The following is an 18,624-nucleotide window of genomic DNA, read 5'->3' as shown; positions in this document are numbered from 1 at the left end:
ATCATTGAAATCATCATTTGCTTTCATCGGGCAATCTGCGGACAGCAGGGCTGCCCATTATCTTAACGAACTCGCGCACGCACACAGAAGTTGTGAGTAGTTCAATGCTGGTTTATGATTATATTTTATATCATCGCTTTTTACAGCTAAGAATTTTTTTTCAATGACTTCAAAAAAACTATTTATTTTTCTCACTTATGTAAAATTTAATAATTTATTTAATCTCACTTTCTGTATTCTTTGAGTTTAATGTTTCTTCGGTATTTCACTATTTCAAACAATAACATATAACCAAAACATTGAAATTAAATCTGTCAAAGATTTTGAAAATCTATATCAAGCAGTATTTAAAAATATAAATGCGTTCAAACTCTCCTTCGTCAGTTTAACACGAACGGTGAAAACTTTGCAAGACCGCCATCTTAATCCAACAGTTATGATCAACGAACTCGGCAATTTTCGTCCATATTCGGGGTTTTTTTAAAAGACATTAGACGACATCATTAATATCCCCACACTGTTTTGGAATTTATCCAATTTTATGATTACAATATTGATGTTAAATAGGTTTTTTATAGCTTACATATTATTATTAGTCGAAGAAATTACAACATGATCTAAAAGAAGTAAAATTTCTTTATTTAGCTATTAATTCAATATACTTTGTTTAAAATTTATTTATGTATAAATTATTAATTATTTCCATTATAGCATATTAAGTATATTAAGTATTATAAGTATAAATCGTTTATGTCATTTATTATAATAAAATATAGAACTTAAAAAAATTTTTAATTAAAATTTAAGGCTAATTCAAGTGTTTAATTTTTTTTTATAGTATCATTTGGTTTTAATATAAATTACATATTATGACAAACTACAGATTCTTAATTACATAATATATAATGTTTTTACACATTTCATTACTTGATTTATATAATTTGTGTTGTATTTTTCATATTATCTGTTTTCATTTATTTGAAATTATCCTTTTTGAAAATAAATAACCAATTAAATTTATTTTAGAAACTAAAGCAATTACAAATTTTATTTTTTCAAAATCTTTTTAAAAATTCGAGATGTCTTTATGAACGTTCGGTCTACCAATTGAGACTAAAGGTACAAACCGTTGAGTGAAGCTATGATTATTACATATCCATAGAAAAAATTTAAAAAGCTATTTAGTTCACTTACATTATATTTTCAAAAATAGTGTCTCATGGAAGAACATGTATTTATTAAATATTATTAACTAGAATTAACTATTATTTATAGTTATTAAATTTGTATAATTATATTTTTGATATGTTTATAGAATTTACGAAAAGAATTAGAAGTTTTAAAAAAACTTCATAAACAAATTCAACAACTGTATACTTTAATTCGTCATTTTAGAATTGATTTGGAAAAAATAAGTGATAACTATTATAATTTGCTGAGTACGTATTAACACTATATTTTAATCATTAACTTTTATTATAAATATTAAAACATCAAATACTTTTTTTTTTATAATTTTACTAACTTAATTTTTTTTTATCTTATTTACATAAAATAAATTTGATCAAGTTAATTTTGAATAGCGTAAAAGTTAATAAATAAGTTAATTATTTAACTCATAATTTGTATGTATTCATTTAATAGATCTTAAATGAGCAATGGCTGGATCAAATAGAAGAAGTTTAGGAGCAGTGCGTTTTGATTTATCTGAGATTGCACCTTCTCTAACAATATCTCCAACTCGCCGTCGACGTTCTATAGCAGCACAAAAAATTATAGAAACTAATATTGAAGAAAATGATGATGAAGCAGAAAGATTGGCAAGAAGAGAAAAAAATGAAACTAGTAGTCCAGCATCAACATCTTTGTCAGGAAATGAACGTAGACCTTCTGCATTTGGTTTATCTGCAATATCTAATTTATCTTCTGTAGAAATGAGTAATCAAATTGCCCAGTGCATAAAATTAAGCGCTGAAAACAAAATTAATGACAAAAATGCTTTTCAATTAAAAATGATTGATTTTTTAGTTTATACGTTAAAAAAACAAGATCCGAATATGACCAATTTACAAATGGCTAGTGCATCTTTAGATGCTAGTGCAAAAATTTATGGATTTCGAGTAGATAAAGTTCATTCTGATCTATTAAAAATTATAGGTATGGTAAAACAAGATAAAAGAGATCTTAAGGATGAAAAGATAACTAATGAAAATATTAATAATTCTAATATAAATAAAAACGATATTCAACAAAAAAAAACCAAAAGAAAAAGTTTGCAGCACATAATATCTAAAGTCGAAGCCCTAAAGGGTAATTTAGAAACATATGATCCATTATCATTAATAAGGTGTCAAAGAGATACTCAAACTTCAGATATGCTTTTTCAAGCAGGTCTTCCACAACATGCTAGTCATGGTGTTGCATTGAATTTATATAATGATGTTATTTTAGATAAAATTTCAATGATTTATAATCAACCCTTAAAAATTTCAACTTATATTATTGATGATTTTACAAGCCACATACTTTGTCCATCATATTCTGCTTTCAAATTTCTTGATTGGTCACCAGATATTCAAACTAAGGAATTAAAAAGTCAAATAAATGAAAATGATGGTGAATATCATTTTGATTTAGATGCTATAGTTGCTGATGACGATGTTATTGATAGTGATACTCTGATGGACTGTGGAGATGCGTACGAAGAAAGATGTGATAAATTAGTACAAAATCAACACATTGAAAATATAGTAGATTTTCAAGATATTATTGCAAATAATCCAAATCCAAATGCAACTTATGAATATTCCTATTTGCAAAAAAGTTATCGTATTCATTGGGCTGGTCCATCCCACTGGAAAATAATATTAAATAAAAATCTTGGTAGTAGTAGAATAGTTGAAACTTGTAAACAAAATATAACAAAAAAAAAAAAAGAAATACAATTAGTTTTCACAAAAAATTCAAAAGAAGAAAGCAAAAGTAAATTCAATCAAATAAACAGACAAACTAAATTATTATCAAAAACAACAAAAATAATTTGGTCAGCAGATAAAGTTACCTTTCCTCAAGATATACATTATGATCTCAAACGTTATTACATATTTTTTAATAAGCCAATAGAAAATTTAAAATTTTCTAACAATGAAAAAATAGATATAAATGCTAATAGAGATAATTTAAATTATAGTGATGATTATATTAATTCTGTTGCACTAGATAATGGGGAAAGTTTTAGAGATAATGAAGAAGAAAAACATTTAAAAGATCATAATTTAATATACAATCAAGAATCTACTATAATTCAAAGTCAAGGTGCATTTATCGGTGATAATTTAGTATCTATACCAAAATTAACTGATAAAATTTTCATTCCATACTCTCAAAGAGCAAAAAAAATTGATATGCGGCAACTTAAAAAAGCCATGTGGAAAAATATAAAGAAAACTACTAAGGAAACAGAAAAAGAAAATTTTTATATTACACAAGCAATTGAAAACGAGAATAAGGCTATAGAACCAAAAGCTTTTAGTGACATGTATTTAGAAATACCAAAGATCTTATCTAAACTTAATGCTGATTCTTTAAGTCCAGCTATTGCATTTGTATCACTTCTTCATCTAGCTAATGAAAAAAATTTAAAAATAGATAGAAATATTGAATTATCTGATTTCATCATAAAATGCGGAAAAAATAATCTATAGCATTAAATTAAATGCAAAATTAATAGCATTTCATCTTCTTACTTACAAGTTCAATTTAAATATTTACTTTTATGTAAGATAATTATTAAAATGGATTTGTTAAAAATTTAACATTAAATTGGTTAAAAAATTCATTTCATCAAATAATTATATTTACATTTGAATATTTAAATTTTTATACTAAATTATAATATTAAATAAAGAACCAAATAATCTAAGTCTACATCCAATTTGATATTGAAATTAATTCTTATAAATATATATTCTTAGAAATATTTTTGTTAATAAGATAAAATAATTTTATGTAGTAAAATATTTAGTATACAATTATGGTATCATTAGTATGAATTGTTTTGAATTTCAAAAAATTAGTGTTTCCTATTATATGTAATAAAATAAATCTACATATACATACTATAAATAAAAAATAGAAAGTGAAAATTTAATTTAATGAATAAATTATTTCAAATGTTTAAAATAAATATATCATTTATTTATAGATTTATTAATGATCATAATTTCTTTTGTAGAACTCTTAAAACTTATTATATAAATAATGTTAGATAAAGCAATAAATACACATAGTTAACATTTTTACATTTATTTTTAAAGTATAATTAAAAAAACTAATAATTTGAAGAATTTCCCAATTCGTTTTAGTTAAAATTTAATGTCAGTGTTTCGTGCTTTTATTAGAATTTTATTTCATTAAAACTTAGAAATATCTTTTCTTACCAGTAACAGATATAAACACCTAAAATATTAAAAATAAATGGTAACGCTTAATACAGGTGTATGCATGCAACTCTGCCATAAAATATTTTTTTGCTTGAAATTCAATTAGTTTATAGTATTATCTAGTTTTACAAATAACGATAATAAAAAGTTATAAACATAATTGAAATTATTTTCATGTATTAATGACTAATTCAAAAATTATAAATGTGCAACTAATTAACTTGTGTCCTTTTAAACAGAGTATTGTTCGAAAGGCTAATAAAGCAGCACAGTATGTATTATTATTGTTGTAGCCACTATTAGAGAAATTACTAGTTTTACAGGAAGAGTAGACAAAAATAGTATTTACACAAACATAGATGAAATTTAAGCTTATTGATGTTTTGTATACATTGTACACACATATAAATATATTATTTTAAAGCATAATCCAAGAAGCTGGAACTTCATCTACACATGTTTAAAAAATATATATGATATATTTGCATGGTAATATGCATGATTATTAATATATATAGTATTTAAATAAAAAAATGAAACAATTTTTTTTTTTAATTTGATTTTGTTGTTGAACGTATTATAGTATAAGTTATCTAAAATAAATCTATATATAAATCTAAATATAAAACTAAACATATTAATTACAATATATTAAATTTTTTATTACCCTAAATAAAAAAATAATTTATATTTTTATTTTAAGTAATAGGTTTCTTTATTATCAGTATTTGTTAAACCTTGTAAAACCTTATCTAACAATTGCTCGTATTTGAAATATTCAGTAAGATGAAATATCCATTGTGCACATTTAAAAGGTGCATTATTTAACTGACTTGCTAAGTATTACAAGTCCAAACTCCTATTTCATGGACTGGCACAATATTTAATAACTATATAAAATAATACTAAAACTTCTTTTTCAAAATTTATAAGTTTTTTATAAAAAAATATATATATAATTATTTCTTGAATATAAAATAAAATGTAATTTTATAAACTAATAGATAGTTCAATGATTTAATTTAATTGATATAGTTTATAAGATTAGAAATACCATTAGTTTGATTCATAATTACCATTATTAAGTGCAATAAAAGTAATAAAGTAGCATAGCGCGAAATAATAAGAATTCAAAAGCTATACGAATAAAAATCTTGATGATAAACAAATTTAAATAATACTAAAGAAAAGAATTACAGCATTTTAACAATTTCGTGTACCATAATGAATTAATAAAATACTATTTTATTGCAATATAAAGCTATATAAAATTAATTCGTTTAATTAGTTCTTTAACGGGATTTAGGATATCATTTTTTACTCCCTATCTATTTCTTAACCAATCAAAATTACCAGTATTCACGATACATGGAATTGCTGGCCATGATAATTAGGTGTTCCTTGGTCCTTGTACTACATAATATAAAATTAAATTGTCGTAACTACTCAAAAGGATAATATTTAATTGAATTACAAATCTATATGTATGAATAGTCAGTTTATTAATATTTTACTTTTTATCTCCTATTACTTTTTTATCATCTACATAGAGGTACCTTTTTTTAAAATTCATAAAATCTTTTCTATTTTTAATTTAATTTTTATTGATTTGTTTACAGAAAATTTATTTTTAGGAATAAAATTAAACTACGAAGTTCGTTTAAATGAATGTGCATTATGCACCCATTTGTAAAATTACAATTGTAAATTATAAAGTAGAATTATGAAGAATATGAAATTTAGTTTTTAAGTATACTTTTATCTATAAAAAGATATGTATTAATGTATGAGAATCTATATTTGAGAGTACACTTAATATAATTTATTGATTATTTAATCATATTTATCACAATATTTAAAAAATTAATTTGTACTTTGTTAATTTTTGATTGAATTAAATTTATATGTGAATAGGTTTATTAGGTTTATATTTCATGCAATTAATATTTTTATTTATGATTAAAAAGATTTTAATTGCAGTATTTTAGATTTTATTAAGTTAAATATTAAAGAAATTTTCAGAAAAATAATCTGCAATTTTTTAATTTGTTAACACCATTATGTTATAAAATATATGAAATAGGTATTATAGTCATATGTACATATAGTTCTTTTTATTACATATATTTAAATTGACATATTCTATTTTTCCTTTGTTTTATGGTGAGTTTTTTTCTTAATATGTAACATTTTAAAGAAAAAATAAGGTAGAACATACAATATCTTGAATTATATTATTATGTCAATTTGAAATAAATATTTAATTTATTACATTCTTCTACTGTTGAAATAAATATATTATTTTTATAAATTATTGTATTCCTTTAGTTTAAAATTTTAGAAATGCATCTACTAAAACATAGTTTTCAATTGCCTATTATAAAAGATAATAGTTTTATGCATAACAATTTATTCTTTCAAAAAAATGGATTGTGTATGAATTTATCAGTATCAGTATTTATAAGTGTTATGAGATGTATCAATTTTAATAAGTTTTATGAGAATATAAAGATTCAAAAAAGATATGTAAAAAGGGAAAGCATTGTTGATTTAAAAGAAATAGGTATTTCGAACAATACTACAACTAATAGATTATGTATTACAGAATCTAAAAAAGGTGATATTAATATTTTAAATAATTAAACAAAAATTTCTTAATTTATAATTATATATATTTTCTACAAGAAATAATCTTTTTATTTAATTTTGACTTTTTAAAAATTTATTTAAATTCCATAATGGATCTTGCATTTCAATTTATCTTTTTTACTAAAATAATTTACATATTAAAATATTCTATATACAAATTATTAATTAGATATATTAATTAGATATTTATAATTTTAATATAATAGTAATAAGTTATATTAATAATTTTTAAAATAAATTATAGATACAAATTATAGTAAATGTTTTACTGCTGGACCTAAACTCATTGATTTTATATCAAAACCAAATCATAATGTAAACATTAATTGTGAAAATATTCCTTATTTAAATAATTTCAATGGAAAGGATCAAAAAGGTAATATAAACTGTGATTAACGATTTAAATTTTTATAGTATTTTCTTTTCTATTTTTCTTTCTTTAGTTTATTTAGAAATTTATGGATGTCAAATGAATATCAATGATGCCGAAATAATTTGTTCAATTTTAAAAAAACACAATTACGACATAGTAGATGACATTAAAAAAGCAAACATTATTTTACTAATTACATGTACTATCAGAGAAAATGCAGAACAAAAAATATGGAATAAACTACAAAATCTAAAGTATTGGAAAAAAAGTCATGTTTCTAAAATTGGCATTCTAGGTTTAATTATAATGATAATTATAAATTTAATTGAAAATTACTATTCTTTAGTTTATTTTAATTTAATTAAATGTTTAAAAAAAATATCAAAATAATTTATTTAGGTTGTATGGCTGAGCATTTAAAACATAAGATAATTGCAAAAGAACGCATAGTAGATATTATAGCAGGTCCAGATAGTTATAAAGATTTACCGAGGCTTTTGTATATAAGTAATGATTACCAAAGTGCTATTAATGTTACACTTTCTGTTGATGAAACCTATGCAGATGTGACACCTATTAGATTAAATCCAAACTCAAAAACAGCTTATGTGTAATTATTGTCTATATAGTATGTTATAAATTATTTAATTTTAGTCATTTATGTATTATAATTTATTATATATTTTAGTTCAATAATGAGAGGATGTAACAACATGTGCACATATTGTGTTGTTCCTTTTACTAGAGGACATGAAAAATCTCGACCTATTACAAATATTTTAGATGAAATACAGCAACTATCTGATCAAGGTATTAAAGAAATAATTCTTCTTGGTCAAAATGTTAATAGTTATAGAGATATTTCTCAATCAAATTTTTACATGAATAATAATGTAAAGACAAATCATTCAAAAGACTTTACTACTATATATAAAAATAGATTAGGAGGACTAAGATTTAGTGATTTATTAGATAAAGTTTCATTAATAAATTCTGAAATGAGAATTAGGTATATATTATAATTTTACTCAAATATAAAGTAAATTATTTATTGATTGTATAACATATTTTAAGATTTACTTCTCCACATCCTAAAGATTTTCCTGATGAAGTGTTATATTTAATTCGTGAGCGAAATAATATTTGTCATCAGATTCATTTACCTGCACAAAGTGGAAGCAATAATGTTTTAAAAAGAATGAGAAGAGGGTATACTAAAGAAGCATATTTGAATCTTGTATATCATATTAGAAGTATAATTCCAGGTGTACGGCTGTCTAGTGATTTTATTGCTGGTTTTTGTGATGAAACAGATGAAGATTTTAATGAAACTTTGAATTTATTAAAAGAAGTTAAATATACCATGGCATATTTATATGCATACAGCATGCGTGATGTAAGGATTTATTTTAAATATATTATTAAATGTATTAAATATATTCCATTTTTACTAATTTTATGCTTTGACATATTTGGAACATATTTTTATTTAGAAAACTAGTGCCTATCGATGCTACATTGATAACATAAATAAAAAAATTAAAAGAGCAAGATTAGAAAAAATGATTAAATTATATAGATCAGAAGCAGAAATATTATATAAAACTCAAATTGGACAAAAACAATTAATCTTAGTTGATAAGGTAAAAACAAATTATTTAATTTTAAAAAAAAATTTCAATTAATAATTTAAATCCAAAATATCTTAATTTTTAGAAAAGTAAGCGATCGACTCAAAGTTTAGTTGGACGTAATGATGGAAATATTAAGGTAATATTTCCTGATATAACAATACCAAACACTAATAGATCGTTATCATGCAAACAAATAAAATATGGAGACTATATAGTTGTAAAAATTACTGATGCTAATTCACAAACTTTAAAAGGAGTACCACTATATCATAGTTCTATAAATGAATTTTCATTAAATAAATGAAATTTATTGTAATAAAAAATATAATGTTTAATTATCAGTTAAATAAATCATAACATTATTTTAACAAATTATCTATTGTTTTTAATTTATAAAATATTTAACGAAATTTTTTATATATTTAATCAATAAATTATTATATAACAAAATACTGATAAATGTATAATATGTGAATTAATTTAAGCAGCAAGTTCAGAGTGATTGCTATATGTCAACATTGAAAATTTTAAGTTATATTTTTATATTTAAAGATTATATCATTTAGAGATATGAATTATTTAAAAAATTTTCCTTTAAATATTACATTGAAATCACTGATTTATTTAAAGAAAAATGTTTTAAATATAAAATATTATTCCAAAATAATTAGTAATAAACTTTTGAATTCTGAAACTAAAAATAATAATCATATTCCAAATGTTGAAACTGAATATATAACTAAATGTAATAGTAATAATTTGAAAAAATGTACAATTAATGTAGATCATATAGAAAATGAAGAATTATATTACCAAAAAAGAGATTCCCTATCAGTGGCTATAGTTGGAGGTGGTTGTGCTACAATGTATTCAGCAATTTTATTAAAACAAAATCCAGCAATAAAAGTAATCCATGTCATTGATACAGACAATTCACTTACTGGTCCTATTTATGACATAGGACAAATAGATACTTCAACTGTAATAATGCATTATAAAAGGAATTCGATAATCAATGCATTACATGATGTAATTTTAATATTTTATTAAAATTAATTTATATATATAAATAAATATATTAATATGTAATTAATAAATTCTAGATTGATATTGTTGCACTTATGGATGAAACACATTTTTCAATGGGAAATAAAGAACCATTTTACCAATTTGAATCGAGTTCAAATTACGTAAAAAATATTACTGAATGTATTATAAATACATGTCCTAAAGCATTAATTGCTGTCTTTACACGTCCTGTAACAGCTACTTTACCTCTTATATCAGAAATTTGTAAACTTTCTGGTACCTGGAATCCAAATAAAATTATTGGGTCTGCATCATTAGAATCGATGCGAATTTCTGCTATGGTAGCAAATCTTTTACATTTAAACCCTTCATTTTTATCCACTCCAATTGCTGGTGGTGTAGATTCATTAACAGTTGTGCCTTTATTATCCAGAACCAAACCTTATAATAGTTTTACTAATGTAACCAATTTTTTATTTTCAACTAGTTTTTAATTGAATTATTTTATAACAATATATTAATGCACATAGGAACAACAATATATGCTAATAAATCAATTAAGATCTGTTGATAAATATCTATACGGAAGTGAAACTAAGGGTCCAACTTTATCCAGTGGATTAGCTGCTGCAAAATTTATATCAACTTTGATTAATGGATTTAAAGATCAAAGTATTTCAATTGGAAGTGCTTATGTAAGATCAGATATTTTCCCATTTTGTCATTATATGACAAGTCAAATACAATTTGGACCTAATGGTATTCAACGAAATTTTGGTTTCCCAAAAGTATCTTCAAGTGAAATTTTATTAATTGAAGAAGCTGCTGTAACTATAAATAAAATTGTAAATACTGTCAATCATTTTATACATACTGGAAAAATAAAGTAGTTTGGATCTAATTAACTTTAAATTGTAATCAAATCATTTTTATATAAATTCATGTTATTCAGTTTTATGTTAAATAATAAAAGATTGAAATAATTAAAAAAATTGTATTTATTAATTCATCATTTCAAATAAAGTGTTCAAACACATTCTAATTATAGATTACTATTGTTTCTTTAATGCATATATATATATATATATATATATATAATGGGATATCTTCATTTCTACAATATCTGCTAAAATAATTAATTACAAAAAGTGAAAAGAACAACGGTAAGCGTAAAAAGTAAATAGATATAGATTTTTCCACAATTTAAATCTAAATAAAATAAAATTGAATAAATTACTATTCCAATATTTTGATTGCGCATACGAGAATTAGTGATCAATTTATGTGCAAGTTGCACAAAATATATTTTGTATTATGAGATGTTACAAGATATACAATGTGTCGAAAAGATTTATTTTATCTTTTTAGATGCTTTTATTTTCTATGTTGTTCATATTGTATAGTTAAATATTGAAAACCTCGTCAGTATTATTATTTTTTAAAAATATGGAAATTTCTATATTCTGAAATGTCTAAATTGCTACCTATAAATGAATTATTTTTTATATCTAATTATCATTTATCTTAAATTGCCAAAAAGAATAAATTCAATTTAATATTATGAATATTTATTTAAAAAAAATTATTCATTATATATTTTAAAGAGTATTATTATAATTATATTATAAATCATTGTTAAAAGTAAGAAAAAATGTACAGATTTAGATTATGGTATTTATGCTCTGGAGAAACAGAGAGAGAGAGAGAGAGAGAGAGCATATTTAACTTATTCTAGTCTGTATCAAAAATAATGTCTATATGAAGATTAGTACTGCAGAGATAAAGTAAACGAAGTAGCGAACATACTCGGAATCTATTCTTATGCACTCCATATTTTAGTAATAGTTGCCTGTTAGATATATTAAGAAAATCTTGCTAATTGTTCCCGATAAGTCCATGAATTAAAAGTATAAGTGGCATTTCTGAATAGAGATTTTGTACAAAATGTATTCGCCGTTCCGGCTCGTTTTACCAAGGCGGGTTCGAAGGATACAAATTGATGCCGTTGACAACTCACGAGACCACGGGTGTTGTGTGGTAGCAATGAAATGAAATAACAATGAAATGAAATAGCAATGAAAAAATGAAATGAAAACAAGTGGAAGGGATATTATAATAATACAAAATAAATATGACTGATGTATATGCTGTTTATTCTGTTATTTATTGATGACAAGGTAGACTATTATTACTATTATTTATTATTGAAATAATTCTTGTGGTGGATTAATGTACACTCATCTATGCAGCGTAATAATTGAGTTTCACCGCAGAGTGGCGCGAAGCTTGATTCGTCGACATTCGCGCTGTTTGTTGCTTAATTTCATAAGCGTCCGAACTTGAACTAAGGTGAGGGTTTGCCGACAAGACGCCTTTTAGTAGGCGCAAACTTTGCGATGTGTACTAGAATCTATTCCGCACTGTTGCTCTGGGGAGAGCTTCTTCGCCCTTAGTTGCTTGTCGATGTCATGCTCTGAATCTCAATGTATGTAATTATTGTAATAATAATATTTCTTACGAAGACTGCTGGTATATTTGAAATTGGGACCTCCTTGTTCTTTCTTCAAAGGGACTTGTTATTGGACACTTGTCGTTGAAATGCGTCGCCAGCCAATAGAACTTGTAACTATAGTTGTATTGAACTACGTTAATACGAAACTTCTAACGTGTCTGGACTTCAATAAGGCAATTCATCTCCAGCCAATAGGACTTGCAACGATAGCTGTGTTGAACTACGTTAATAGGAAACTGCCAGCGTCTTCGGACTCTGATATGCGGATTGTCGTTGCTACTTTTGAACTTGTAACGACGGTTTCTTGAACTGCGTTAATGGACATACGGGGATATGTCGTCGTTGCTCTAGGACGTGTAAGCATTGTTCCCTTGGCAGCGTTGTTAATGGACAATCGGATAAGTGGAACTCGTCGCTCCTGGAACATGTAACGACGATTTCTTGAACTGCGTTAGTGGACATACGGGTGTATGTCGTCGTTCTTCTAGGACGTGTACGTGACGTTACCTTGGTAGCGTTAATGGAGTTCCACTTCACTTATTTGAAAAATTACTGTATCGAGAGTGATGAATATTGAAAAATGCGCCCCTTAAATACATTGCTGACCATGAACTTCACTTGAACCCCTTCCCTTATTTTTCGTCCAATCAGAGACTTCTCCCTTGCAGAGCGCGGACAGCGCCTCTTATGGCTTCATAGTTATTTAAGGGCCTAGTGGTCTCTTGGCCTTCATGGCAAAAAGAGCTGTCGTTGCAGCTGACGCATCTGGCGACAACATGACAACTTGTTGACAGCGGGAAGGGGGGAGTAGGTCCGTTCGACATAATGCCTGAAGTAATTACAGAACAGAGCGAATTCGTACATATGCCTAACTGAGTGGGTTTTTCCGTGTTTATTGTATTGTTTTTCCAGATGTTTTATGACACTATTGCTAGATGGTTGCGAGCAAGAAAGTTTTGAAATCTAAACACAAATTTTACGATGTTGTTTTGCCAGATGTTATATTGCATTAAAAAAGGTCTCGCAATCTTGAACAGATTTTGGCATCTTTTGTGCCAAAAAATAAATTGTTTTAAATAATCTGAAAAAGCTGTTTGCCAATTCCATATTAATATTTATATAAACCGTAATGATGATACATAAATTTATATATATTAGTAAAAAAGGGCATGTTTCCAATAAATATACATAATCTTAAAACTAATATGGCTATCCTGAAGAATGAAAATTATTCATTGAACAGATCATAGTTAGTATGATACAAAAACTTTGATACGAAAAACTAAAGTTGCTTGAATTAAATACAACCACTAATTTATGTATTTCATGCGAGAACTTTGTATATTCTTATTACTAAATGAACTGTAAAATTATAATCGACTCATTTTATCTTAATATACAAAATAAATTCTGTAATTATAATTGGCAAGGAGAATTATAGGATATTATATTATATGGATTTAATAATGTGAATATTGATTAATATTTCTGTCATTCTTAACAATTCAATACAAATTATGAATCGATAGTAACTAATGTAATTTTTTATACTTAATAATTTTCTTATTTTATTTAGACATATTTATTTCAATCTTTATTCTACTTAAGGAGGAAACATATGATGAATTGTAGTATTATATTTATTGGTATAACAACATGTAATAATTTTCTTCAATATTTGTTTATTAATATATAAATTAATTTTCTTTAAGAATAGATTATCTGGCATTGTCACTTAATGTAAGTACATATATAAAGATTTGAGTACATTTTTAATGCTTCCGAGTTTTAATCAGGTTAATGGCTTATAAGTTAGTAATCTGTTCTTTTATTTTTGTTACTAATGAAATTTTTTAAATATTTTTTATTATATTTAGATAGTAAAAAGATCGGTTGATTAGAGTTATTTGACATGCAATGACATAGTTTATTACTAATTCGACGAATCTTTATTTTCTGAATTATTCATGAATTTTAGGATTTTATTAGCTGGTACAAATATCTCTTATTTAGAAATTTTAGAAGAAAGAGTCTTAATTTATGCCTAAATGACTATTGACTTGGAATTTTTTTACGTAATATGTTATTATCATTTTAAATAATGAATCACGTATATTTTTAAATTTAAATCTTATCAATATTTTATTATATGTGAAGATTCATAATACGAAATATAGTTCTTCAAAAACAACATAAGTCCTGAATTTTTAAAAATAATTATCTAATATCTAATTTTCATAAGTTAATTTACACCAGACAGGAACATATTAGTTGAGAAGGATCATAAATTTAACCTAAAATGGAAGCTATAGTTTACTTTCTAATTCTCATATTTGCTTTATAATTAGGTTGCACATTACTTTATTACTTAATGCATTCCAAATTAATTTAAAAATTTTAAAATCTTTTTCTGTGAATGAAAGTTATATTATTATTGGTATGTTTATACAAGTATCTGCAAGTACACATAGATCTTTCAATATTTCTTTTTTAATGCTATGTCTAGTCTTTTGAGTATTATTCAATTTTTATTTTTATTTTATCGCTAGTTTTATACTATTGAATTTTGATAGGTTACTCATGTAAACATTTTGCATCACTGTTACACTATTATTACAATGATGTTGTTACGGATTACAGCAATTTACGCGGTAAACAAAGTGGGAGAGGTAAAGACACCTGCTTAGGTCAAAATATTGCGCGCCAAGTCATAAACACGATTCTACAAAATCGGGAAACTTCACTACTCAAATAGTCGAAATTACATTACAATTCCGACTAACAAGGGCCGACGAACTCTCCAAGGCTAGATTCTAGTGACGTCACTCTAACTATCAACATGACAAGAGTAATCTGGAATTCACTGAAATCGCAAGCCTGTACTAGAATATTTAAGGAGACGTGCTTGACGCTCTCGCGCTCTTACTAGTTCAATCAAGCATTCATCAAGATCGGATCGCCGTCCTACAGATCGAACTCAAGCTCTACGGAAGCCAAGCTCATGGCCTTCCAACGCTACTACACGGATCGACCTCAACACACGTAAGTTACGCTATTACACACGTTCTTACGTGCCATTAAACACTGAGATCGACTCCACACGTAAGCTACGCTATTTCGCACGCTCTTTCGGAACACTAATGCACGGCTCCGTCAACTAAGTAAGCAGCAATACTAATAAACGGCATACGGTTCGAGGACAAATCCGACACGTCAAGCAGTAATGTGACATAGACATCCTCTCTCCACTAAACCACTAAAGCGTGCAAGTCGCTAGACAACGGCATCATCACCGTTCCTCATCAGTGACGTCACACAGGCGCCCCCACGCAGGCCTCTACAGCTCTTATCGGTAGCGGCAATGGCGGTACCATCGCTGCCCCCCTACAGCACCACACTCGTCACGGCATCATCATTGTCCCGCATGAGTGACGTCATACAGGCGCCCCCTACTCAAGTCACTACAGCTCTCATTGACAGCGGCAAAGGCGGCATTATCACTGCCCCTAATCTGCGCGAATCTCCCACTACCACTGCGAGTTCATAACTACGAGTAGGAGAATCAAGCACCAAGCCATTAAGAATACACTTACAGGATTCTTGTCGCTCACATTAATTGAAGAAACTCTCATCTATTCATTGTATCACACATTCAATCCTACCTCAATAGACCACTGACTATTTATTATACTATTATATTCAATAAAGGAAAAAACACTACACTCAAAGGTAGTGTTGAATTATTGCATTGTCCCTTCCACTTGCCAGCAAGCCTCCACCCACCATCTCAAGGAGGCTTTTAGTCTGATCCCAGACAGATGTACTTATTTAAAACGTTTATTCCATTATTGTATTAGTGTTGTACTTATTTAAAATGTTTATAACTTGTCTTATTAATATTGTACTAAGTTTTATAAGCAGTTCGTAGTAACTTACATAGGAGTTCCATATAATACCATATTAAATTTACATACAACTTCTCTGGAAAAGTGCTTTTTTCACAACTCGAAAGTTTTTTATTTCTTGTCTGTACACAATAGCAAGTAATCATTAACATGTCTTCGAGAATGCGAGAACCTTTTCCTTTTTTTGTCAGTGCAATAAAACATCTAGCAAGTAACATCGTAAAAATTGAATTTAGATTTCAAATTTTCGCTTGCTCAAAATTATCAAGCACTAGTGTCATAAAACATCTGGAAAAACAATACTATAAACCCATAGTTAGACATCTGCATTTTCGTTCCGCTTGGTACCTACTTCAAGCATTACTGTAAGCGGACCTTCCTTCCCCTTCCCGCTGTCTACAAGTTGCATATGCTGTCGCATGCGGCAGCAGCAACGAGAGGTCTGCTTGTCGTGAAGACAAGAGACGACTAGGCCCTTAATTAACTCCGAAGCCACCAGAGGCGCTGCCCTCGCACTATAAAGGAGGAGTCTCTGATTGGACAGAAAATAAGGGAAGGGGTTCAAGTCAACTTCATAGTCAGCAAATGTATTTAAGGGGCGCAATTTTCAATACTCATCACTCTTGATACTTAACTCTCGTGATATTTAACTCTCTTGATATTTTACTCTAGATAGTTTTTCTCTTAGTAGTATTCTCGTGATATTAATCTCTTGAAGTGTCTCTCTTTTGATATCTCTTACTTAGTAGTATACCCTTGAGACATTTCATACTCAGTTAAGTTTAGTGAAAGTCCATTTATCGCTGTTACGGGAACAGTAGTTACAAGTCCTGGAGGAACGACGACATGCATCGTATGTCTAGTAACGCAGTTCAAGAAACCGTCGTTACATGTTCAAAGGGAGCGACGACAATCCGCATATCAGAGTCCGAAGACGAGTCAACGATTAGTCTTCGTAAGTACTATTTACTACAATGATTACATATACATTGAAATTCAGAGTATTACATCGACAAGCACTAATGACAAGGAAGCTCCTCTTAAAACGACAGTGCGGAATAAATTCCAGTACGCGTCGTCAAGTTTCGCGCCCGCCAAGGGCATTGCACTTTGTAACCCTCACCTTAGTTCAAGTTCGAAAGCTTATGAAAGTAAGCTAAACCCAACGCAAGTGTAGGCAATCCAGTTTCGCGCCACTTGTGATATCTTTCAATCATAAAGCTGCACTCATAACCTCAACCACACACGTGGTCGTTCGAAAAGCGCTAGTGTCGACGAACGAGACTTCGTGCATTCGCCATTCGTATTCAACATCAAGCTGCATAGATAACTGTACAGTTGTCTCCGCAATACATTACTTCAATCCAAGAGTTAGTTCTACAATTAATAATAGTAATACTAGTCAACCTTGTCATTAATAAATAACAGAATAAATAGCATATACTTCAGCCATATTTATATTGTATTATTATAATATCCCTTCCACTTGTGACCTGTCATCGCTACCACACAACACCCGTGGTCTCTGAGTTGTCAACGGCATCAAATTGTATCCGTCGTACCGGCGTTGATAAAACAAGTCGGAACGACGAGTTGCATTTTGTACAACGTGATTATAAATAAACTTCAATAAATTATTCTGAATAAATACCGCCGTAACAATATAGTTATGTATATTATATATATTTAGCATTCTTCATAATTAGTAATAAACTAATAGTGTTAGTAATGCTACTAAAAACCATCTATATTGATCGTAGTATTTTTAACTTTTTCCCCAACATGGTATTAAAGGTAAAAGAATCGTAGTTCAATTTATATTCGTGATTACTAGCATTTACAATATTTTACAAAAAAATTTATATATAGTAAATATGTAAATTACAAATAGTTTGTTTTATATAAGTGATTATTGACAAAAGTTCAATTGTGTTAAATTACAAAATGAATGATCTTGTTCAAGAATCACGATTAAAAAAGAACAATTCAATGTAATTTTCCTTAAAACAAATCATAATTTAATAGAATGGGACGGAAAATGGAATTAATAAATTAATAAACAATAACAATTATATGTGAG

General features: G+C 26.8%; 3 protein-coding genes across 4 annotated transcripts; all 3 read left to right on the top strand.

The window, feature by feature from the left end:
• Positions 1 to 35: 35 nt before the first annotated feature.
• On the top strand, positions 36 to 3,719 carry LOC105366781 (condensin complex subunit 2). Of its 2 annotated transcripts, none has more exons than XM_011505330.1 (3): positions 36 to 92; positions 1,316 to 1,439; positions 1,645 to 3,719. In XM_011505330.1, exon 3 carries the CDS (start codon positions 1,659 to 1,661, stop codon positions 3,702 to 3,704), a length of 2,046 nt encoding a protein of 681 aa, XP_011503632.1. In that variant the 5' UTR covers positions 36 to 92; positions 1,316 to 1,439; positions 1,645 to 1,658; the 3' UTR covers positions 3,705 to 3,719. The 2 variants fall into 2 exon arrangements, with proteins under 2 accessions (XP_011503632.1, XP_011503633.1); XM_011505331.1 differs by lacking the exon at positions 36 to 92 and adding an exon at positions 1,213 to 1,231.
• A 3,666-nt stretch (positions 3,720 to 7,385) lies between these two features.
• On the top strand, positions 7,386 to 9,415 carry LOC105366799 (CDK5 regulatory subunit-associated protein 1; the record flags this gene model as incomplete). Its single annotated transcript, XM_011505358.1, has 7 exons — positions 7,386 to 7,467; positions 7,535 to 7,759; positions 7,864 to 8,074; positions 8,153 to 8,473; positions 8,539 to 8,860; positions 8,958 to 9,107; positions 9,181 to 9,415. Coding segments are annotated over 7 exons (1,533 nt in total), but the record flags the coding sequence as incomplete, so codon positions are not given.
• Positions 9,416 to 9,888: 473 nt separating this feature from the next.
• On the top strand, positions 9,889 to 10,957 carry LOC105366780 (probable malate dehydrogenase, mitochondrial; the record flags this gene model as incomplete). The annotated part of the gene is made up of 3 exons (XM_011505329.1): positions 9,889 to 10,127; positions 10,202 to 10,468; positions 10,658 to 10,957. Coding segments are annotated over exons 1-3 (732 nt in total), but the record flags the coding sequence as incomplete, so codon positions are not given.
• Between the last annotated feature and the right edge of the window lie 7,667 nt (positions 10,958 to 18,624).

The sequence above is a fragment of the Ceratosolen solmsi genome, unplaced genomic scaffold (genome assembly GCF_000503995.2).
Source record: "Ceratosolen solmsi marchali unplaced genomic scaffold, CerSol_1.0 scaffold12, whole genome shotgun sequence".
NCBI classification, from domain to species: domain Eukaryota; kingdom Metazoa; phylum Arthropoda; class Insecta; order Hymenoptera; family Agaonidae; genus Ceratosolen; species Ceratosolen solmsi.
Note: the sequence above shows the minus strand (reverse complement) of the source record. Positions and strands in the feature narration are given on the sequence as shown.